The 23,851-nt window shown below is 47.2% G+C and overlaps 1 protein-coding gene across 1 annotated transcript in view; it reads right to left on the bottom strand.

Moving 5' to 3' along the window:
- Window positions 1-274: 274 nt before the first annotated feature.
- The window catches only part of SH2D4B (SH2 domain containing 4B), an 88,485-nt gene continuing 64,908 nt past the window's right edge, over window positions 275-23,851 (bottom strand). The window contains exons 8-11 of the mRNA XM_073240042.1: window positions 22,571-22,787; window positions 19,917-20,041; window positions 4,338-4,558; window positions 275-818 (exon numbers count right to left, since the gene is read on the bottom strand). Of these exons, the coding sequence (XP_073096143.1) occupies window positions 726-818; window positions 4,338-4,558; window positions 19,917-20,041; window positions 22,571-22,787 (656 nt within the window). The 3' untranslated portion in view covers window positions 275-725. The remainder of the gene's footprint in view (window positions 819-4,337; window positions 4,559-19,916; window positions 20,042-22,570; window positions 22,788-23,851) is intronic.

The raw sequence follows: 23,851 nt of genomic DNA, 5'->3' as shown, positions 1-23,851 counted from the left end.
ATTTATAGGAATACATGAAAACACTGCCTCAGTATGGCAAAACCAGGGCCAAGATATGTTTCCAAGACAGAAGAGAGGTGGCAGAAGAGGCAAATAAGGAAGGCAGAGCAGTATCAGTCATCTGTTATGGAAGATGGTCTCAGAATGTTTGGATAATTCTGATGATCATATCATTGTGGTTTGAATACAGACATCCTTAAAGATATTGTATCTGTATTTTCCATATGAACCCTTTATAATATTTCTCTAAACCATAACTTTATAAATAGTGACAAGTAGGACATAACTTAACTAGAAATCATTGCTGATCAGTATTGGAAGACTTTTCAAAAGAAGTGTATTCATTCAACAAACATTTATTGAATGTCTACCATGTGTTAAATTCAGAGTTCGGCACAAGAATTTTTTGGATTATTAAAACATGATCCGTGGGCTCCAGGGGCTCAGCTTAGGGCAGCCGTGACTAACAGGCTTCATCTTCTGAGGTCAAATCTGAACTCCTCATGAGAGAGTTGCATGAACTATTAGCAATTTCTGTCCCGGGCTCGGGGATGGGGACCAGTAGCACACGTGCTATATATTTCACATCCCTTTAGACATTCTAATCTACTTAACCCTAGCAATGGCAATGGGTCTTCCAGAAGGCCACAAGGATTTGAGCTGGGACATTCTTGAGTTCAAAAAAAAAGGATGCCCAAAGGAGTCCAACTGGTAAGGGAAAAAAATCATTCAAACAACAGATGGTAGTCTGGCGGGCTGTCCCTCTGTCCACAGGGTTCCTGCAGCAACTCTCCCCCTGAAACAGTGATAATTTCCTCCTGAAAGGAAAAACAAAGGAAATTCACTTCTAATCAAGAAAGAGAAATAAACAGCTACAGGAGAGAGACTGGGTCAACATAGAAAGACTAAGAATATGTGTCTGCCTCCTCCTCACTCAAATTTATAGAAATTAAAGGAAAAAAAATAAGCTTTTAAAAATCCATAAAATACAAGGAAATAAGAAGGATGGCCATCAACAAAGCAACAATGTTTAAGAATCCTTGAAAACCAGAAGAAGTTACTATGGGGCAGGGCTAGAGCAAATACTGGTGGGACGGGCTGGGGAACCCCAGACAGAAGAGGCCTTTGCCTCAGGCAGATCAGGGAGTTGGTGGGGGGCACCCTCCTTCCTCGGGATGCAGAAGACACCTAAAGAGTTCAGACATTCCCATGTCCAAAAGATGAGCCATTCACTGTCAACTCCAACCCTTAAAAGCATAGAGAGACGGGACTTGGGAAACAGGGACTATATCTACTGATGGATAAACAGGAAATTCAAAGTTCTAAAATTATCTCAGAGCTCAAAATTGATAAATATTTAAGGAAAATCATAACCATAAAAGAAAGATGCCAAACTCAATTATAGAACTGGCTCCTAAGAAAATACCACGTTTACAAAACAAACAAAGAGCCTGCAAGAGATGCATAATCTCCTCAGTGGAATAAGAAGAAAAATCATCCACGATACCAGAATAGGCATTATAAAGAAACTGGAAATGAAAAGGATGCTCCTTTAAATTAAAAGGAAAATGCCCACATAAGACCTAAAGAGCAGGATGGGCATAGATAAGGAGCAATTTAGTTGCCAGAGAAATTGACACATCAATAAGAAAGAGACAGCTAAGTAGAAAATGGACAAAGGATATGAACAGGTAATTCACAGAAGAAATCCAAGTAGCTGTTAAACATATGAAAAGATCCTCAGCATCAGTGCTAATCAGAGAAATGCAAGCCAGACAATGATGAGATATAGTGTCTATCCATCTAATGGGAAAAAATTTAAATGATAGCTAATCCCCAACATTGGCAGCAGTGTGGGGAAGCAGCCTCGCATGATTCTGGCAGGAGCATGAACTGGTGCTACATTTTTGGAGGGCAATCTGGCAGATCTTTTCAAATTAAAATGTGCATTATCTTCCATCCAGCAATTCCACATTCTAGGGATCCATCCTAGAGAAATACTTGCACATGTGCCCAAAGCAACATACACAAGAAAGTCTTTCCAGCACTATTTGTGATCATGAAAACCTGGGAGCTATATAAGTGGCCATCAAAAGGAGAATGGATAATTAAATTGTATATACACCCATACCATAGGGCATTTACAAGGGTGCAGTATACTCACTGACATGGAAAGATCTCATAGACACATTTCAATAGGAGCCAATGTCCTGATAACTTGCAAATGCCAGGTGTATTGTACATTTTACACAGTGCTATCTCTTTGACACCTCACAGTGACCCTGAAGAGGTGAGTGCTACTATTAAACCCATCTCACTGAGGAAGAAACTAAGGCACAAAAGTTTGAGTTGTTGCCCAAAGTCACACCAGTAATGAGGGTGGAATTTAAAGCTCGACAGCCTATTCTAGGCACCAGACTTTTAAAAATACATTCTATGGTATATTAAGCATGTTAAAAAATTAAAATGCTGAGCTACTGGCAAAGAATTATCCAATTTATGTGAAAAAATGTAACATACTGTATATTTCCTTATATACATGAATGCCTATATCAATGCCCAGGAAATACTTGGATAGGTACGTGTGAGACCGGTGATTCAAGGTGGAGGGTGAAAACAGGGGTTGCAATGAAGAAGTCTTTCACTTTGTATTGTATTTGATTTATCTTACAATGTAATCATAAATTAACAAGTAATTAAAATTTTAATTTATAAATGCTGGCCACCAGATCACCACATGGGCATGGACGAGCTCTCTGTTCAGTGGTATAAAACTAAAGTGGCAGTCTCAAACTTTGGATTTGGGAGAGAATAAAGACCTTCAAAGATGTCTGATCTAGCCTTCCTATGCAGGAATATGTCCATAGCATCTCTAAGAGATGGACATTTTCCCTCTGCTTGGACACTTCCAAGGTCAAGGAACTCATCACTGCTCAAAGAAGCTTACACAGGAAAAAGCACAAGCTTTAGAGGCAAATAGCCTGAGGCGTAACTCCTGCATCTGGCTGGTAGCAGCCACAAAAACTTACATTACTCAAGCTCCCTGGCCTTGGTTTCCTGATCTGTGAAATAGGACTAAAATGCCTCCCTTGCAGAGCTATCATGAAAATTAACTGAGAGCATGGATGGAGAGCAATAGGCATGATGCTTGACACAAAGAAGGTGCCAATATCCACACATCACTTCCCTCTCTCTTTCCTATGGTGTTAGAAAGCTCTTCCCAACACAAGTAGAAATCTACCCTGTTGTCCAATTTTCCAGCAGCGCTCTCTACCCAGTGTACAGGTATTTGCAAATAGGGGATTCTATGTGCTTATGTATAAGATCAGGTCAAGGGCTGTCCCTAAAGCCCTAGGGACATCCATGGAGAAAAAGCTATACAAATGCAAGAGTCCCTACTATAGTAAAACCCTAGTGAGACAGTCAAGTAATTCTGGGAGACCTTCTACACCTGCAAAGCTCAGGTAGATGGTGGACTCCTGAGCTACCACAACTCTGTCTTTCAGAATCCCTGGGTCCCACCCTTCTGGGTCACTGAGGTCCACTGTTGGCTGTCTCCCAGTTACTGCTGATACCAACAGCTACATTAACCCAAAAGTTGTTTCTGTCTACATATACTGTTTGGAAGTCAACATCTTTTTCAACATGAGGTCCATGGCAGGGGAACAAATAACAAAATTACTCTGGGCAACAAGAACTTCCATATCACTTTACAGTTTCAGAGTACTATTATGTACCTTCCCTCATTTGATCACAGCGTTAAGCTAAGTATTCTTTACATCCATTTGCTGGTTAGGAAAAACTCAGTGAAACTAAGAAGCCTGCCCAAGGTCACACCCATACCAAGTGGTAAACTGTAGTTGGGGCAAGTTTCATGGGAGGTCTACTAGGAAAGCTTCTCTAACCCCAGGGCTGACCACTAGGCTTCAGCTCACTCCACAAAGCTACCAGAGACCTGCCTGAAATGTCCTCAAGAGGGATATCCTGACAATGAGTTGCGGGTGAGACAAGGACTTGGACAGAAGGCAGGTAGACCAGCCCCTAAGTGTCAACAGTAGGGAGCAGTCAGGTACTCAAGTTGAGAAGAGGCCTGGGGCCCAGGGTTGGAGGGGACTGTATGAGTGAGAGGGTAAGCCAGAGAGAACAGTGCCCCAGTCTTGCCTAGACAACCTCTGGTCTCTTCCACCCCAGTTCCATAGCCCTGTGACCCTAGGAACTTCTGGGGCTGCCTGTTCCCTCTCCATCCCCAGTTCTTTATGATGCCTGCAGCCTGGCTCTCTCTTCTGTTCATGTTTCTACCAGTTTCATCTCCCAGCAAGCACTCCTATGAGAGATACCTTGTGGAAGTCAATGAGATCAGTGAGTGTTGCATGGCGGTTGGGGTCCACGCCCAGGAAGCTGTAAAAATCCCCAGAGGCATCCACAAGAAAGTGCTTGAACCCTTTCTGCAGGCGGTAGGAGAGGGTGTAACCCCAGATTTTCTCACTGACCCGGACCAGAAATGCTCCCTCAGTCATGTTCTCAAGGAGACCTTCTGCATCTTCTCGGCTAATAATTCCTGGTTTAAAAAAGAAAAAAAATGTCAGTACAGGCTGTAATCCCTTCCCTGGACATCCCCCACTATTTATTACCCCTGCCCCTCATCTCCCAACAAGGGTGTCTGGAAGAGAGGGGTCTCAAGGGCTGTCCAGGCCTTGCCTCGTCCCACACAGGATGCATCTTGGCCCAGAGCGGCCACTCGTGAGCTTGGGAACACAGTTTCTACTAGGACTCGAGTTTAGCAGGCTTTCCTCCAAATTAAGCCACACTAATTTGGATTAACTGGGTAAGCAAAGCATTACTAATGGCTGGAATTATAGCATCTATTGATTACAAATACAAGTCAACAAGCATTGCCCTGAGGAGAACCCTCAGAGTCCTACTTTAATGATAAGACCAGAATGACTTACAATTACTGCCCCAGTTCTCTTTCCAGTACCCAGGAATGAGCAGTAAAAACAGTATTTCCTCTTAAGAAGTGAAAAGACTTCCTCCATGGACCTGCGGACACTAGGGAGACCGTTTCTTAATAGGTCCACAGAATTAAGCTTCACTTCAGCTCAAAGAACAAAGTCTTGTGAGGTTCTGGCGTTGTGCACAATGTGGTGTCTCCACAGCATGAAAGTCAGGTCTGGCCCTGGGGTTGTTTATAGGACAGTGGAAGTCCCCTGAAAGGCTTTTAGGGAGCATTCCCATCTAGGCAGGGCTCAGGAGGCAATGAGCTTCATGGGTCAGGCTCTGGAGGGCAGGAAGCAGAAGGGAGCCAGAAAACCTAGATTACCTGTCCAGCTCGGCCCTCACCTGGCTAACAGAGCTTCAGCCAAGCCCACAATTTCTTCCATGTCCTTTCATATTTAAGTGATCATCTTAATCCATCCACTTCAAGGGTACATTACAACTCTCAGGTCAAATGACTTAGCATTTCAGAAACAGATAAGACAGGTGCACGGCAGCACACTGTCCCTTTAACCTCTACCTTTAGTTGGTGGGATTACTTACAGCCTGTGACACAGGAGAAGGGGAGGAGGTAGCTGACTGCTCATTCCCATGACCCCAAAGGCACTACACTGGTGATTTCTGTCCATCGCACGGCATGCCTGTCCCGAGCTCACCAGGCAGGCAGACACCCTCCCCTTCCTCTCCTACTTAATAGGAGGCATGGCCGGAAGTTCCCTGTGCCCAAAGCAGAGGACACAGAGGCAAACACACTGTCCCATGTCCCCATTTTAGAGACAGCCAACACCAGTGGGGGCTACCGCTTTCCTCCCTGACCAGGACTCATCGAGAAGCAGTCAAGCCAGCCACCGCCTTCCCACCCAGACTATCTAGGTAGACAACTAGAGCTGGATTGGGAGGGAAGGAAATGGAGAGCCCCCACCACCACCACCACCACCACACGGCACCTGAAGTTTCTCTCCTTCCTTCCTTTCTTCCTTTTTTCCTTCATCCCTTTCATAAACAGTTATTCAGCACTCTCTAGGGGCCAGGCCCCACATTGGACACCTGAGAATCAGCATCGCATGAAAGTTTCCTGCCTTCTTGAAGCTTTGACTGAACAGAAATAAAGTTCGTCAGAAAGTTTTGTAAGGCCACCGCAACCAACAGCGATAAGGGCCATGTGAGGTATGGGCCCATGTGCTGTGGTATCGCACTAGGGAGACACCCCACCCGGCTCTGGGGCCCACGCACAGCCACGACAGTTAGACTGGGACAGAAAGGTGAAAACAGAGGAGCAAGGCAAGTAGGGCAGCCTGCAGAAGGAGCGAGTGCAGGGTTCTTGGAGGCTGAAGGGCAAGCCAAAGCAGGAGACGGCCACGGCTCTAAGTGGTAGAGCTAGAATGTGACTCAGAACCTCGGATTTCAAGTCCAGTGCTCTATGGTCTACCCCATGTTACCTCATGCAGAGGACAGTAAGTGCTAGAAAAGACACAAGAAGGAGGAGATTAATGAGGCCTGGATGTCAGGGCAGGCCTTACAGAGGCAACAAAGTCTTGAAGGCTGAGTAGATTCCACATTAGCAGCAACGAGTGTATGAAGGAGAAAAGTCCAGAGAAAGGATAAGATGAGTGAGGTCACAGTGAAAACTTGGAATGATGCATCCATTTATATAAATTGATGTGACTGTAACATAAGAGAAACTTAATCTAAATTGCAGGAAATTAACAGACAGGGGAATAGAATGAAAGGTCTAAAGCATGTGTAATCTGAAACCCAAAGAATGGACAGATGAACAGACAGGAGACAATACTTAAACAGTAAATGGTTGGGAATTAATCAAAGAAGCATAATAGTAAAACTACACAGTGCTGCTCAATGTCTCACTTTGTCAACCAGAGAAAACAGGCAGATTACCCACAAAAAATAAACAATCTGACTGTTGACTTCTCAGTTGCAACAATCAAAGCCAGAGGACAATGAGATAATATTTTCCTGGTACTCAGAAAAAAATAAAGGTGTTTAATGAAACTACCTTTCAAGAACAAGGGCAAAATAAAGCCATCTTCAGAAAAAATTGGAGAGTTGACTATTAAGGATATTCTAAAGGATGTACTACAGGTAGAAGAAGTATGATCCTGGATAGAGAAGCTGAGATGCTAGAGGGATGATGAGCATAGACACTGTAAGTTAATTTAAAAATACATACGGACTTACAAAATAATAATGGATAATTTGAGGGTTAAAAAAGAACCATAATACTAGACAAATCTGATTAGTTCAGTAGGAATGACTGGAGTTCAAAAATCCTCTTTAGGAAGAGGGTAAAAACAGACATATTAACTTGAGAATATGTTAAGTATGCAGGTCAAATTATTCTACATTAACCCCCACTAAATGATAAGGCACTGTGCCTGGTATAACCTCCAAACAACAGAGGTAGAAAAATGCAATTAGAAAAAAGTTTTCGATGAAACAAGCTAATAATTGAAAAATAAGTACAGTATCATTCCATTTATATTAAGCTGAAAAGTTCACAAATCTAAACACTACAGTGTTTAGAGATTGGTATATAAACAATAAGTAAAGCAAAGAAATAATGGGGGAAATATTCAGGACAGGGAACCTATCTGATGGAAGGAAGAGGGGGCTTCCAAGGATTGGTGATAACATAGACCAGGGTTTACCAGCCTGACACTAGTGACATTTTGAGCACGATAAAAATATGTTATGGGGACTTGCCCTTGGCACTGTACCATGTTTAGCAGATCCCTGACCTCTATCCAGTAGAGGTCAACAGCACCTCTAAATTGTGACAAAGAAACACGCCTCCAGGCATTGTCAACTGTCCCCTGGGGCATAATCACCCCTGTTGAGTTGAGAACCACCAACATGGAAATAGACCTGAAAGAAGTGTAACTGATAATGGGGGGAAAACATTATAGAAAATAGTGCTGTATGATATAATTTATTCAGGAAAGGCAGCTTACACAGAGGCTTATGTAAAAATTATTATTTTGTAAGATCTGTGAGTGCAAGGTTTTTTCTGTTTTGTCCCTCCTATATCCCTATGTCTGGAACTTATTAGGCCCTCATTATTGTTGAATAAATTATTAATTAATTAAAATTATATTCCCATCTGCCACTGTGCCAACCACTGTGCTAAGAGCATCATACACACTAGTTAATTCAGTCTTCGTAATAACCCTTCAATGTATGTACTTTTACTCTCCCCATTTTACAGAGTGGAAAATTAGACTAATAGAGAATGAGTTGTTCCCCAAGGTCTCACAGTTAGTTAAGTGGCAGAGAGCGGAGAGAGGTAGGTCAGCATTCTTTTCAATGACAGTCATGTATGCACAAGGCTTGTATTCCTATTAGACTGTCAGCAGCCTGTTCTCCAATCCAGAGCCTTACATGCAGAAGGCCTTGGAGGAAAGTGTGTGCAAGGTGTGGATTAGGCCTCAGGACCCTGTTGTTCTGAGGGGCCGAGGTCAGAGCTTTGGGCACTGACCAGTGGTAAGGCTGACCACTGTCCAAGAGACAATACCCAGAAGGTCTGTTTGGCCCAGGGGCTGTACCCAAAGAGGCCAGAGGTGGGGAGTAGTTGCAAACGTCCAGACAGAAACTGTGCTCAGTCTTGAGGGAAAAGGCTTTTCCAAAGTGGATGGGCTCATCTCCAGGGTCTGCAAGATTCAATATGATATCCTGTTGGAAGTGGCTCTAAACCAACAAATCTGAGCTTCCAATAAGGTCTCTTGCCACTTAGGGCCTGACCTTGAGAAATCTTTCTTCAGTAGTAAAATGGACTCACATTAGGGTCACCCAAAGTCATTGACCACAGTAAGTCAAACAATGGCTGGAAAACAAGGCGGCTGCAACTATGGGGGCTGCTCCTGCCAGGCTAGGCACAAACCCAGCCCGGCCTTTGCCGCAGCCTTGTAGATCAGTGACAGAAGCGAACAGCACTGTCATCTGGAAACTGAGGCCGAAGGCCCGCATACAGATCAGAACCTGTGAGAAAGCCTGGTGGGGAGGGCTTTGCCCCTGATTCAGCTCCCATGAGCCCAGGGCACCTCGGGGCAGGGCAGCAGGAGAAATCGATCAACAGCAGCGCCCTCTGTCAGGCCTCTGCAGAAAAGACGGGGCCAAGGTCCGGACAGAGGCCCGCCTCACTGCTGAACCAGGGGAGTGTGTGAGAAGGGGGCGCTGCAAAAGGCGAGACATGCAGAAGGCGAGACATGCAGCAGCGTAACCAAGGAGTCCGGGTTCACCCGCACTCTGCCAACAGCCGCCCAGTAGTACTACCCGAAGCACCCTGTGAGTGGGGCCAGCAGCTCCCGACTCCTGTGACTGCACTGAGAGCACAGATCCCCATGCTTCTTCCTGACACCCCGCCTAATCCTCTCCCTGCAACGCCGCCAACAACTTCCTGTTTGCTATCAAAATATTTACGCCATCAGTGCTCATCGGCAGCAGCCTCAGGAAAGGGAAGGCACTTTAAGCACACTTTCAAAAGACACTCTGCTCTAATGGACCCATAAATCCACACGTGAGCAAACCCTAAAGCAGACCTGGGATTCAGTTCCCAGCCCCTCCGCCACCTCCATACCAGTCCCTGAAACCATTAGCTCAGAACTGAACCTGAGCAGCCAAATGAGCTTTTATTTCTCTGTTAGGGCTTCTCCCTGAAAAGAATGAAATGCAGGCAGTCCAGACACGACGTGTTACTTTTTATGGGTCTCAATTTATCTGACGCGCATATTTCTTAAAGCTTTCACTGCAGCTACACCTCACGGCCGACAACTCCTCCATTAGGGGTTAGCTATTTCTCATTCATTTTTGTGACTTTCCTTTCTTATTACAGTACTTTCCAGATGATGTCATTAAAGAGGCTGGAATTATTAAGCTCTTCATTCTCAACAAATTCTCAAAGCATCCTAGAGCCAGAGATTGTGATGAATGAGTTCAAATGCCTTCATTTTTTATAACCCCAAATGAAATGTAACCACAGCTAACTGCTGAGACAAGGGTTTCACCAGACAAGTTTTTTGGTTCCATATATAGTTATGCACAAGAGGCAATATTCCATGCCCATGACTGCTCCAAGCTGACATGCCAGGTTCACATCACTAACACCGCTATTCACAATAGAGGGTCTTGACCACCCAGTGAAATTACCTTTGAAACTGGCTACCCAAGGCCCCTGTAACACTAACCTTAGCTGAAAGTGTAAGTTTATTATTTGATTCATGCCAGTCTCACTGACTGAACTAGGACACAGGACAGGTTATTTTCCGCTCTATGGTAGAGGACAATTGGTCTAGCCCACTCAGGACCATTTGCCCTTCCTCTGGCAAGGGAAAGTAGCCCTCTTTTGGGGAGCCCCACCCTCTCACCCAGTCTCTGCAGTTGCAATGAGATGGGCTCCATCCCACTTCAAGGATGGTCATGTGACTCCGATCTAGCCAATCAGAGAGAGTACCCTCTAGCCAGAGGGATTGGCTCAGATTGTACAGAGACTTGGATGGCAGGAACTCTCTGGGAGCATGGTACGGGACTCACGAAAAGCAGACACTTGCTCCAGCCAGGAATAAGGCATGGCAGCTGAATCAGCTGGCCCCAAAACCCACAGAATGGCCGCGTGTCTCCTAAAGGAGCAGCTGTCTCTTCATCATCAAGGAGACCTTCTGATCTGGAGGACACTGACTCCACTGAGCACTACCTGCCCCAGGGCGGTTACCGCATCTCTGGAACCCCTGGTTCCTCACCTGTGAGTTGGCAGCAAGGCTGCACTGCATCACAGATAAGAGCACGGACTCTGGGGCCAGACCACCAGGGTGTGAATCCCATCGCCCCCACTTACTAACGTGAGCTGACAGCAGGCGGCCTCACTTCTCTGTGTCTCAGCTCCTGAGTCTGTGAAATGAGGTGAATGTTAGCAGCAAGCATACAGTGATGCTGTAAGGACTCAGTAGGTCAGTGTAAGTGAAGTACCCAGAAGAGTTCCCCACATACAATGAGCAACCCGGTATCTCACTGCTAATACAATGACCTCTTCCAGAGAGCTCTGTGAGGAGTAAATACTGGATGCTCAATGTTTACTTGACACAAAGCTAGCACAAAGTACATATGCAATAAATTACCAGTTAAAACAGAAAAGTTAGCATGATCCCACAGGTGAGGCTAACCCACCACCCCTGATGAGCCTTCCTTTTCAGCAATGCCCCCCATCCAAGCAGTGCCTCTGTGCACCTCCAGGTGGACACAAGCCCATGAAGGGTACATGGCTTGGAAGCAAAACAGGGACCCAGATCTCCGCCTCCTTTGTCCCCTCCGCCACATACCCTCATGCAGGACGTCTGGACATCAGCATGGCAGCCCTGCCCCCACTCACCTCCCAAGAGGAGGGAAGCCTCAAACACTAGATGCCCTCTTAGAGAGAAGAAGGGAGGGAGGAAGAGAGGGGTAGAAATCCTCAAGACCTAAGGGACTGAGTTCACTAAAAAGATTACACACCACTGAACAGGACGAAGTTAAACAAAATGGACTAGTGTTTGTTTTTTCCCACTACCAGGAAGGGAAGAAGGGGGTTATGATAACTTCATGAGAAGGAAGAAACTGGAGAACAGCAAAGGAGCTGCATTTCTCGTGCCCTGAAACTTGAAACAGGACTGCACAGATGCTGGTGACACCCTACTGACTGCAGGGGCCACACAGTGTATCTGTGTGATTACACAAGAAACCATACATTAACTGCATTTGCAAGCCATGTTCACCCCTTCCTGGAAGCATTTTGAGGCTGTCGCATCCCTGGCTAGAGGACACCTCCTGCCTTCTGCACACCTGAGAGCTGCTGTGACAGAGTGTGAATCATAACACCCAAAAGTAGCAACATTATTTTAAATAAAACCTGCAAGCAAATGACTCTGGTGTGTGGCTCTATAAAGAACTTCATTGCTAAACAGGAGGTAATTTGAGTCTGGTAAACCTTTAATAATTCATCATAAATATTAATGAGTCTTCATTTCAAGAATGGCTTGTCAACTGCTATAGTGACTGGTCTTCTCTAGCAAAGGTCAAAGCCACCGTAACTGTCTCTCAGATAAGCAGAGAAAGAACAGCTCATGGCAGGGGGGTGAGAGAAGTCATGTACTCTTGACCTAATCCCCATCAGGCTGGACAATCCATGCCTTCACTGTCTTGACTGCAGGGCCAGCTGCAGCAGTGGGTGCTCACAACTCCTGGAGGTAGCTTATTCCATCTCAGGACAGCTGACTACTGAAAAGTTCATCGACTGAACCACAGTCAGCGCCTCTTGATGCTCACCAAGTGTTCCCTGCCCTGACACTGGGGCCCCTTACAGGTCTTACAGGTCAGGGGAAGGCACCGGTGTGTAGACAGCAGCCGTAGCCCCCGCGCCACGTCTTCCTTCTCAGCCCCGTGTCTGCCCTCATGAAAACATGAAGCCAAGGGCGGGGGCATGAGCTGGGGCCTTGGCTGCCAGGGCTGGGATGGGCTTGGGGCTGGAGACAGATGAGGAACTAGACCACAGAGCCCGGAGCGAAGAGCCGAAGGCCTTCCTGGAGGTGAAGTTGGGTCTGACCTATGAAAGGATCTTCCCAGACTTAGGGAGGTAGGAGCAATCTTTTGTAACCACCATACATATGATGGGACTGGCAGAATGTTAAATGAATTACATCAACAGAAATCACAGCTACTGTTACTCTGTGCTTTTTTAAATCGAGATAGAAAATTTACAAGTCAGCATCAAATCATGGAGGTCCTCCAACCCCGGCTCCTTCCCACACATTTTAGTGACCCACACCTGTGGATCAGAAAACAAAGCTCTTAGCCGTAAAATCCAAACTGAAAGTGTTAGGAAGACAAGGCACAAAGGGTAGGAAATTAAAAACAGAACTGTAAACAGCTAAAAAGGAAGTTACCATCACGGGACCCATTCCAACCTATGCTTTCCTAAAGCAAAAAATAATTTTGCCTTTTTTCCTTTTTTGAGACATATATAGCCTATATAGCCAGTGTGCAATTTTTTAAAAAAGAAGGAAAAGATCCCTTTATTTCTTAGTTGGAAAAGCTTAAGCAAGACCTTAAGAGGAAAGTAGGTCAACTGACCTACTTTAATTCTTCTTTAAAAATATTTGCATTTGGGTCAGAGTTGGTGGGAAATTTCCATTCAGAACCCTGCTCAGGAGAGGAAAATTAGCAATCTGATTGGACATGATGGATAGTGACATGCTAATGATCCTTCCAAATGACCCACGTGTTACCCCTCACTGCTTTTAAAAAATCATTTCAAGATGGGTATGATTTCCATAATAAAAGAAAATTCAGGCATGTACTTTCTTTTTTGGAAGCCTAAATCAGTATCATCTTCCTGTTGTGCAGTCATTTGATGTTGTCTTTTTCTTTATTTCTAAGTAAGAGGAATGCACACCCTTACTTATGAAGTAAGTAAAGGGTATGGAGCCACCATTTACATGCTTCAAAGCCTGCTAAGCATCTCCATAGACTTCCGTGTTTATTTATCCCATCTGACATACTGAAGCATTTATTGCATGCCAGGTACATTCTAAACACTTTGTAAATATTATACATTTTATCCTCATATTACCACTAAAGGTGGGTATTACTCCTTTCTCCACCCCTGGTTCCTTGAGCTATTCCTTGCTTAACATGGATTTACTGCCTGGATTCACACGGCCAAGGTCACCCATTCTGACTGCCACTTCTCAACAGGTGCAGAAGCCTCACCATAGCTTCCTATCCTCCCATCGATCTTGGAAGCCAAGGACAAGGGCCTGAACTAGCTCACTCTTTCCACCTCAGCCCCAGAAACTCTAGCTCCTAAGAATAATCCCAAGATCAAACAGAGCATTCTCAGAGTTTCCCTCAAACTGGGCCAGGAAATGAGTGGTAGCTCTGCTCTGCAAGATCACAGAATGAGGAGCCAGAAGCCCCACATCTTGTCCTAGGTCTCATGCTTCCTGCTGGGTAAACAGGGGTTGGTTGCTTATGTTCTCTGGGCCTCCATATGGTCACCTGTCAAGGGCTAACTATGACTGGCTCAAGGAGCAGTTGAGGGTGCCCATAAGATTGTGCACATCAAACCAGTCTGTACATAGACACAGCCAGGCAAACACACAAGACTGCGCAGCAGCATCGTGTGGGCAGGATCGCCAAGGGTGAGCACTGGTCAGCCAGCCCAGCCTTTCCTGTTCCGTGCACGTAGCTAGAGGGGTTGATCCGAGCCTCCATTCCCGCTTGGCCTCTGCCTCCCAGGAACAATCCTCCCCACCTTCCTGCAGGCCAGCCTGGTGTGTCTGCCCCTTGCCTGCAGGACTCCTGGAAGGGCGGGCCATTCAGGGAGGATACCCTTGTGTGTGCCTCAGCTCCTGCAGCACCAGCAATAGAGGGACAAAGAAAATCAACAGCCATTGGGAGAAGACCCTCAATCCTCAGCCCATAGACTCCCAGGCACCCACTCTGTGGCCAGCCCTGTGCCCTGGCCAACCTTTTCAATGTCCCTAACCACCTGTGAGAACATGGGAGGCTCATCAGGGGCTAGGCTGGTGCTCCTGGAACCCCAGAATCATTCTGCATCACAGACGCCAGGGGAGAAAGCTGAAGGCCCCCACTCTCCCACCTGGGGAGCCCACTAGCCATCCAGACTGCCTAACGGTAAGCTGCAGCCATCAAAAAGCAATTTCTTCCATTGAAGTGAAATGTCTCTTCTGAACTCCCAGCCCTGAACCCCAGTTCTGTCCTCTTTAACAATCTCCCTTTCTCAAGACAGGACTCCAGAGATTGAACAGTGGGGGCTTTGTCCCCTTATCTGTCGTATCCCAAGATTTCCCAAGGCAAACATTTCCCCCAAGTTATCACTAAAAATGACTACTGTGACTTCTATTCCCTTCCCTTCCTTCATACACACTTGGATGTGCTGTGGTGAAGAGCCAGGTGGACAAGAAGTCAGAAGGTATGGACCCTTTCTAGAACCTCACGGCTCTGCGACCTCCAACATTCCTGTCCTCTAAATATATCTGAAGTTGCAGTGTGGGAAGGTAGAAAACAATGCCCATTCCACTCGGAGCTCTGTTTCTTCATGGAAGGCCACCCTCAGGTGCTGGGCTCCTACTGACTGTACAGTCCATGTGGACAGGGAGTGCTTGCTCCAGTGAAGCCCCACTTTGTGCCTGTCAGAAAAAGCATGATAATAATATCCCACGCAGTGCAGGAAAGGGCATGCTTGAGGTTCCCAGTACCTGACAGGGTCCGAAGGGGAGAGCTTACTAGCAATAACTACATCATGCACATGTGACCCCATGCTCACCAAGCCCTCCAAGCTGCAAGACAGCCAGCGGGTTGCAGCCAAGACAATAAACCATGGGCCATGTTGCAACTGTTTTCTGAAAGAAAAGCTCAGGAGAGAAATGTGTTCCGACCAAGCCAATGTTCAGACAGAGGCTCTTCTTAATAATTTTAGACTTATGTTGAAGTCCAAAAATAGATTTTGCACCACAGCCAACTTTATATGCACTAGCTTTTCTCAGGAGTTTTTTGTATAACTACAAGTCTCTCTTATAACCCCTGGACTATAACCATGAACAAGGGAGGAATGATGAATGACTTTGCCATTTGATCTCTCTTTTTAACAGAAGACCCTTTATAGAGAACCTTGTGGTCCCAGCGGTGTGCCAGTTCCCCTTTCCCTTCCTACTGTACTCTGAGCCCACTTCCCCAAACTCTGTTTCCCAGAGGAGATGGGGTCACCAATGGGCCACCTCCAGGAGCCACCGGCCCTCCACCAACATGGTTCATAGGGGTGGACAAAGCACATTTATTGGCTCAACCTCCCTAAGTATCCTGAGATGTCAACATTATAACCCCAATTCACAGGTGGGGGTTTAAAGAATACAACCAAGGTCACAGAGCTGCTAGGTTCTAGAGTGGGCCCTGTATTTTCAGACTCCTTGTCTACATTGCTCTTGACCCCACAACACATCCAAATGTGTTTGAGGGAAGGGAAGGAAATAGAAATCACAATAGTCATTTTTAACTTGCATCTGGAATTCAGCTAAATTAGCTAAGAATGTTTTACCTGAGAAAGAAAAGATTTATATGGGGATTGATAGATTGTATTATTGGCTCAAATTCCCCTCCCCTCCTTGTTCTCACATCCTTTGACATACAGCTTTACAGTTTCTCACACAAAAGGTGCAGAATACATTTTCCCACCCAACTCTGACATATGGTGGCCAATGGCTTGGGGTGAAAGCAACAGTATGCTGGTTCAAAGACTAGACTTCAAGAGCCCAGCATGCTGCCACTTGCTCTCTGGTCCCTGGGAAGAGCATGCCTGGGTCCCAGGAGGCGCATGAGAGATACGTAGAGCAGAGTCACACCAGCCAAGATGCCTAGCCAAGACCAGTTCGGAGCAGAGAAAAACCCAGCTAATCTGCAGCAAAGACTCCCTCACAGTTCAACTGGAGCAGCCTGCCCATGGGGCAGTAGGCACCTCCTCTGTAAGGATTGGTGAAGGGGAGCCCTACCAGGGATGCTGTCAGAGAATTCCTACTCTGGGAAAGAAGTTGCACCATACCGGTAGTTCCAGACTGGGAGTTTAAGTGTGAGTAAAGTTACTCTAAAGAATTTGGAAATCAACACAGGGCTGCTGCTACCTTTGTGCTTTTCTGATCAAAGGCAATATATAAAAATAACTATGGCCCACTATCACCATCAACTCATAAAAGATAGGATATTTTAACACTAAAACTCAGGAAAGGATGTTATCTTAGAATACAATACAGTCCTTTCCAAGCAAAGATTGTTGGCCACCCTCCATATGTGAGCCTTTTCTTTTCATTCTGTCACAGACCAATGAAAATTTTGTCACTAAATAGCTCCAGTCCATGTACTAGCAACTTCCTTGCATGCTTAATGGTAGAAATGTCAAAAGATTGTGAAATCAGTTACATAAACCGCAAGACTTAAATCACAGCCCTGTTAGTTCTGTGACAATATAAAAGTTCCTTTTTTTTTTTTATCAGTATAGAAAATAAGGCTAAAGATAAATCTGAACACCTCCTCTATGCCTTCTCCACTGGCTGCCACAAGCACAGCCAAGCACCCAGTGCCCCCGCCAAATCCCCACCTCCACAGAGCTTTGAGTTGAGTTATGCAGGCACCAAAGATGCTCGTGTTATGCTTCCATGATTATAACAACGTATGAATGAAAAGGAGAGCAGTGTCCCAATGGGGAGCTCTCTCAGGGGCCAGAGGAACACGTAACTGAGACAGAAGTGAGAGGCAGGCAATCCTCAGATCCAGCTCCAGGGCCACAGGGCTCAGTCATCCATGTATGCTGACTGCCTGCTTTCTGAGCCTTAAAGGGCCTCCATCCTCCTGTGGGATGTGTGAGGCCTGGGAGAAGGAAGGGGTGTAAGAGAGGATGGCTCACACCTCAGTCTCACTCATCAGGCCCAGAGGGGACTCACGTGTCAACCAGAACTCAGTGCAGAGAAGCAAGGGTTGTTCACCAGAATCGGAGAGACTGAATTCTAATTCCAACTCTGACCCTTTGTCCATTTTTCCTGTGGATACTTACTAAGGTAGGTGTTTGGGGGAAATGGACAAAGCCCTTAGTTTCACAGGCTTATATTCAGGTAGGAGAGCAGACCAAAAGCAAATGAGAAAAATACCAACTGGGTGAGAAATAAACAGGGTGAACTGAGAGAAATTGGAGAAGGCTGCTTTAAGCAAGGGGTTCAGGAAAGGCTTCTCTGAGAGGGGATATTTAAGATGAGAACGGAGAAGGTATTAGCTCTGCAAAAAACAAGGGAAGGAGCAGGAGCAAGCAGAGCCAGAACAAGAACAAAGGGCCTGAGGCAGAAAAGGAAATGGCTTGTTTGAGGAAGAGGGAAAAAGCCAGAGTGGGGAGCAAGGTAGACAAGGGGAGAATTAGGGCATGAGGCTTCGGTGGGAAGCAGGACCCACATCTGGGCCTTGCAGCACAACATGAAGTCTGAAGTTCATTGCAAGTATCAAGGGAAGCAGATGGCACTGAGCAGGGAAGCAATGAGATCTGGTTTATAATTAAAGATTTTCAGGATGGTGTGCAGAGGATGAATTGCAGAGGGACCAGATGAAGGAGACAGGCAGGGAGGACAGTCCTGCATGGACGGGTGGTGCCTCTGTGACCTTGGGCAGTCCCTAAGCAGTGCTGCCGCTCAATCATCCCATCTGTAGTCAGGCTACTGCCTGAACTTCATTGTTCACACACTCTCTGGGCTCCCTGAGGTGGGGATGAAGGAGCACAGGGCCTTGCTCACCTCTACATGATTTCTTCTAACCAGTCCAGCTGCCTTTCCTAGAGCTAGAGCCAGGCCCAGTGCTTGCCTATGGGGCCTCCCTATCAGCCCCCAGGATCCCAGGATCTCTAGTGCCCATCATGACATTGGGTTCATCTCTCCCTCTGGATGGAATTGAGAACATGGAAACTGGCCAGAATCAGGTGGGCCGTTCACATCACCAGAGCAAATTCAGGGGAAATACAGGCCAAAGAGGAGGCCAGTCAAGCTCCCAGGAGGCTAGCAGAAGGGAAACAGAGGAGGTAAAGGTCAGATGAGTGCTAATTGTGGCAGGAGAGATCAATTCCAACCAGGGGATTTCTCAGGCAAACATGAGCTCAATGCTGATAACAGAGGGCAGGCTAAGCTGCAGCTTATCCAGAAAAACCTGACTTTTTGGTCAGGCTGCTGGAGATGGAGAGGCCATATGGAGCAGAGGGATCTCAGCCAAGTCTACCCTAGATAAGCCAGCCCCAGCTGACCTGCCAGCTGTCTGGGGACACAAAAGCAAGATTATCTGAGACTGGCCCACTCCAGAAGAACTGCCTAGCTGATTCAGAAACTCATAAATAAATAATAATTGCTTGTTTGTTTCAAGCTACTGAGTTTTGGGGTGATTTGTTACGTAGTATTAGCTAACTGCTACAAAGGGGTTTCATGGCCAATAGCCACTCCTATTTAATTGTAGCAAGTCTGTGCTGAAATCACAATCGTGTTTTCCTATTTGAGGGCTCCATACGTTCAGATCACTGGATGGGGTTGTTAGCATTGAGATATATTCTTGACCTTGACTTGATAAGTTTCCTGGTGACCTTATGAAAACTTCCTCCCCAATTTGGGCCTATTTTTTACCTGCAGAATGAAGAGATTAGATATGTTCAGGGAACCTCTTCCTCTAATGTGCTGTTTGGATGACTCTAACCTCTTCTTTCAGCCACTGTGTCATCTAACCAACAAGTATGTACTCAGAGCCTGCTGTGTGCAGGCTATGGTTGGGATCTGGGGATGCAAGATCATACAAGATATGGGCCCTGCCCCCAGGAGCTCACGGTCCACCGAGAGCCACTGTCTTGTGAGTATAGAATAAGATGCCTCTGAGGAGTTCTTGATGGCCAAGGGGACTGTGAATGAGATCAGTGGGCAAGTTGTGTTCAACTTCTCGGCTTCTCAGCAGAGAGAGGAGCATGTATGGTCAGAATCCCTGGGGCCTCTTGCCTCCTGGACTCCAGCTCTGAGACACTGTGCCTTGGTCTCTAAGGGCCACCATTAACGTCACTCAGTATTTGAGCACATGCCCTGGAGAAATGAGAACTTGTGCCTTGAACTCAGCACATTCAAGGAGCAAATAAAGGACACACATGGGACCCCTCCCCACTCCACTCTCACTCAGATGAGCGAGGAACACTGATCCTTTACCCTGGGAGACTGGCCGATCTTTGTGGGGCAGAGCGGAATTAGCAGAAGCTAAAGCCTCTGCTCCCGTGATTACAGCAGTCCTTCAGGACCTCCTGGCAAACTCAGACAAAGGCAGAGATGTGGAAATTATCTGCCCAGGGGCCCGGAAAGCCAGCCTACCATGGAACCAGGGGGCAATGGATTTGGTGTTCCTCTCAAAGCCAGCTCGGCGAGGCAGCTGCTCCTCCTTAAACCAGCGGACTGTGACTTCTCTGGAGACAGGACGCAGTGGGCGCTCCCAAGTCCTGCTGAGAAGAGAGACAGAGTGTGGGAGAGCCTGAGAGAGGAGGGGAGGGAGGGGAGAGGAAGTAGAAGGGAGGGAGGGAGGGGAGGAGGGAGGCCACCATGAGAATGAATAAGTGTGATGCCCACACTCACGCCTGTGGAGAGCATTAAATGAGCCCAGGTACTTGTAGTACTTTGCAGATTATAATGTACCAGCTGTTATTATTTTTCCCAGAAGAAAAATGTTATCACTTGCTTGGAAAAAAGCCACACAGGTGGGAGTAGAAAAGAAGATAGGGGGGGAAGAAAAGGCACATTTTCCCCCACAGAATAGTCATGGCATGAACATAAGCATCCATGAAGGATCCTAATGAAACAGGAGCCAATTTATTAACACATGACTGTCCTCTGCCCCCAACCCCAAGCCCCCTGCTAAAGAGAATTCTGTTTTTGCCCCTTTGTATCTCCCCCATCCCCTGCTTTCTAAGGGGACACCTGCCTTTGCCAGCTAACTTCCAGGCTTTTTTGTGAGGCAGAATCAGGACAGTGATCAGAGAGAAGTCAGACAACTTCAGTTTGCTCTGGAGATGGCTGAGATTCACCACCAAGAAATTAAAAGGAGAGGGCAGGGAACGAAACACTGCCCTTGGGGGCTCTGGACAGAGAATCTGATGAGGTTTGAAACTACTAAGAATAAGCTGAATGGGGCACTTAAAGAGATTCATGAGTAATGAATTGGATATGTTTAAGTATTTTCTCACAAGCAAGCCAAGATTTTAATTGTTTTGTGTCTAAACCGTGGTTCTTGAAAGCATGCAAAGACAGTACCTGTAAGACCCCTGTCTGTCGGCGCTCCACTAACACGAATCACAGGTAAGAGTTTGCCAGCACAGGACGCATGACAGGCCTACATCACTACCTGTTGAATCACTATGCAGCAAGATCATGTTGCATTGATTTACAGTATGAGGATACAGCATCTGAAGAACAGGCCTCTGCACAGTATGAACAACCACAGCTTTTTCACTTTCCAACTGAGTGAGAGAAACCGGCAAATTCTTACTGTGTCATCCCTAGCCCCCTTTATAGTACAGCACTTAGAACTCAACACTGCTGTCGTCACATTTTATGAAATAAACTTCAGCTGTCCCTTCCTATAGTCTCTGTATTTGCCTGGCACCAGTGCTGTGACAGAGAATTCAGCACTTCCATGCAAACCCCAGAACAAGTTCATATTTTTACTTGCCCGAAAATGAATCCACTCACACATACACATACATGAACCTGTGGCTTTGAGAAAGACGTCATGAGAAAGGCAGAGGGTGAGGTCCCCTGCCCGGCTTAAAGCCTCCATCAGCCGAGTTCATTCTCCAAAGCCTGGCTTTCCCATGGCCACCTGCCCAGGCTCTGCCCCACCCTGCCCACCCTGTGGGATTTCCCCTCCTGGATAACCCCAGATGCCTTTCTTCTTTGTTAAAGACAATGCTGCATCCCTGTCCCAGCCTCCTTCTTTACACCTGCATTTCTCAGTAGATAACTGCTCCAAGGAGAAAATCCTCTGGTTTCTAGGACTCATTCTCCTAAGAAGGCAAGAGGTTATAAATAACAGCAAGGAAAAGTCATTCAGTCTTGTCCCTCTGTCTCTAAGCAGAGAATCTGATTCACCAGAATATAAATGCTAAGATGGGTGCTCCATGAGGCCACCTGGCCAGGAGTCCTCACTTCTCCACCTGGAACTCTCTCCTATCAACAAGTGTGAGTCCACACCTCAGTACAGCCAGACGAGGGTGTGCTGGCCAGTGCCGAAACTGCAGTGCTGAGAGCGGTGAGGCCACAGTGCCTGTCCCAGGACACAGCCCAGGAGGGGAGCTGACACGTGGCCTCTTCCAGTGGCTGGCTCTGCCACTCCATCTGTGTGGCCCCTGGTCCTCCTCAGCAGTTCCCTGTGGCATCGCTGCTCCCCTCCTGACAACTACACAAGGCCAGCCTGAAGCCAGGCTGTACCATGATCCCTACAGCTCCAACCTGGGGGCCTGAACTCCCTCCTGTATGCACCCCTGTTCATTTGCAAACCTGTTACCAGAACCCCACATGCACCAGGTGACAAGAGGCAGCCAGCCCTGGTCTCCAGGCTGCTGGGCCATATTTAACTACTGTAGGTCTTGTATCACAAGCTCTTAACCTAGGGTATTGGAGACCTTTAAGATCTTGAAATTACATGCACACATTTTTGGTTATTTATATATGCACATTTTGTAGGGAAGAGGGTATGCAGCTTTGTTTAGATTCTCAAAGGAATCCTAGTCCCCAGTACGTTAAGACTGCCAGAACTCCAGAGTTATTAGGAATCTCCAAAGCCAAGTCCTCTCTTCTCCCTCCTGCCCCATTACACGGACTGGGACCTCAAGGCCCGCACAGCAGAAAGGATTAGCCCCAAATTTCACGGCACTGCAAGTCGGAGGCAGAGCAGGGACTGGATCCCAGTGTCCCGCTCCCAGCCAGAGGCCCTCCCCCAGCCAGGCTGCAGATGCAGAGTCCCCCGCACCCACCCGACAGGCACGGCGAGGGGTGGCAGCGGCCCCTGGCCTGGCAGGTGGTGGTAGAGTCTGGCCTCCTGCTCATGGCTCTGGCCAAGCTCTCGGAACCTGGAGCTGAGGCCGGCGACCGTGCCCTTCTGGATGGCGCGGAGCGAGTGGCGCCGGTACTCGTCGCGGGCGCGCTGGGCTCGGCGGCTCCTCTCCTCGTCAGCCTCCTTGGACCTGCGCACTGGAAAGGGTAGAGAGCGCGCTCAGCGGACCCGCAGCCCAGGCGGCACGGGGCTGGGCCAGGGGCGCGGGACCCACCCAGAGCCCCAGGATTCACCCGGATCTGCTCCCCAGAATGACAGAGCAGGCCCAGCCCTAGACAGCAGCCCTCGGTTAGCCTGTCCCTGTCGGGGTAAAGACACCCAGGGCAGTTTAGGGTCGTCTGGCTGTTCCTGTGGCCCTGTTCCGGAAAGAGCAAGCAACCTTTGACTGGAAATTTACTTCTCCATATGTATTTCTTCCTGGGAGTGCCCTGCTCAGAGCAGCTCCTCAAATCCTGTGCCCACTTGCCCAGCCTCAAGGGCACCTGTCAAAGTGGTCAGCATTTCCAATAACACTGTCACCCACACTGATTGCAGGCTTTCTCTGGGCTCCCTGCTTTTCCAGCAGTATCTCATTATAGACACTTCCCCCAGCCACAGGAGAAGGGCATGGAAACCCAGCCTCCGTGAAGCTGAGTAACTTGCCAAAAGATAAATAGTTAATAGGGAGGGAGGTGGGATTGGAACCGGGTGTGTCTGCCTCTAAACTCACACATTCTCTCTACTACATGAACCCCACCTCTCGAGCATCCTTCATTTTAAAACCAGGCAGATATGACACCAGAGCCCCTGCTCTTCCCTACAAAGAGCCAACAAGCATTTAAGACCATCTAGTCCAACCTCCTCACATTACTTAGGTAGAAACTGAGGCCCAAGGAAGGACAGTGACTTGCCCCTGGGTCAGTGGCCACACCCAGCCAGGAGCCACCCTCTCTGCTACCACAGAATGAGTTGCTGGAAACAGTGGTGCCCCAGTTCTGACACCCTCTCTCTTTGGTTTCCTGTGGCCCTGACAGCTGGTGGGTGAGCGTGTTGGAGGGAGAAGGGAAAGGATCCTTTGATGGCTCCGTCACTCCACAGGTTACAAAACTCCAAGCTGCCCCTCTCCAGCCTTGCAGATTTCGGTCTTCCTCAAGGGAGGGCCCTCAGCCAAGAGCCATGAAAAGACATCTGCAAGTTGCTGCTTCTAGAGCTCAAAAGGGAG

Source organism: Manis javanica, chromosome 7 (assembly GCF_040802235.1).
Source record: "Manis javanica isolate MJ-LG chromosome 7, MJ_LKY, whole genome shotgun sequence".
NCBI classification, from domain to species: domain Eukaryota; kingdom Metazoa; phylum Chordata; class Mammalia; order Pholidota; family Manidae; genus Manis; species Manis javanica.
The sequence above is the reverse complement of the archived record's forward strand: the minus strand, read 5'-3'. Positions and strand labels throughout refer to the sequence as shown.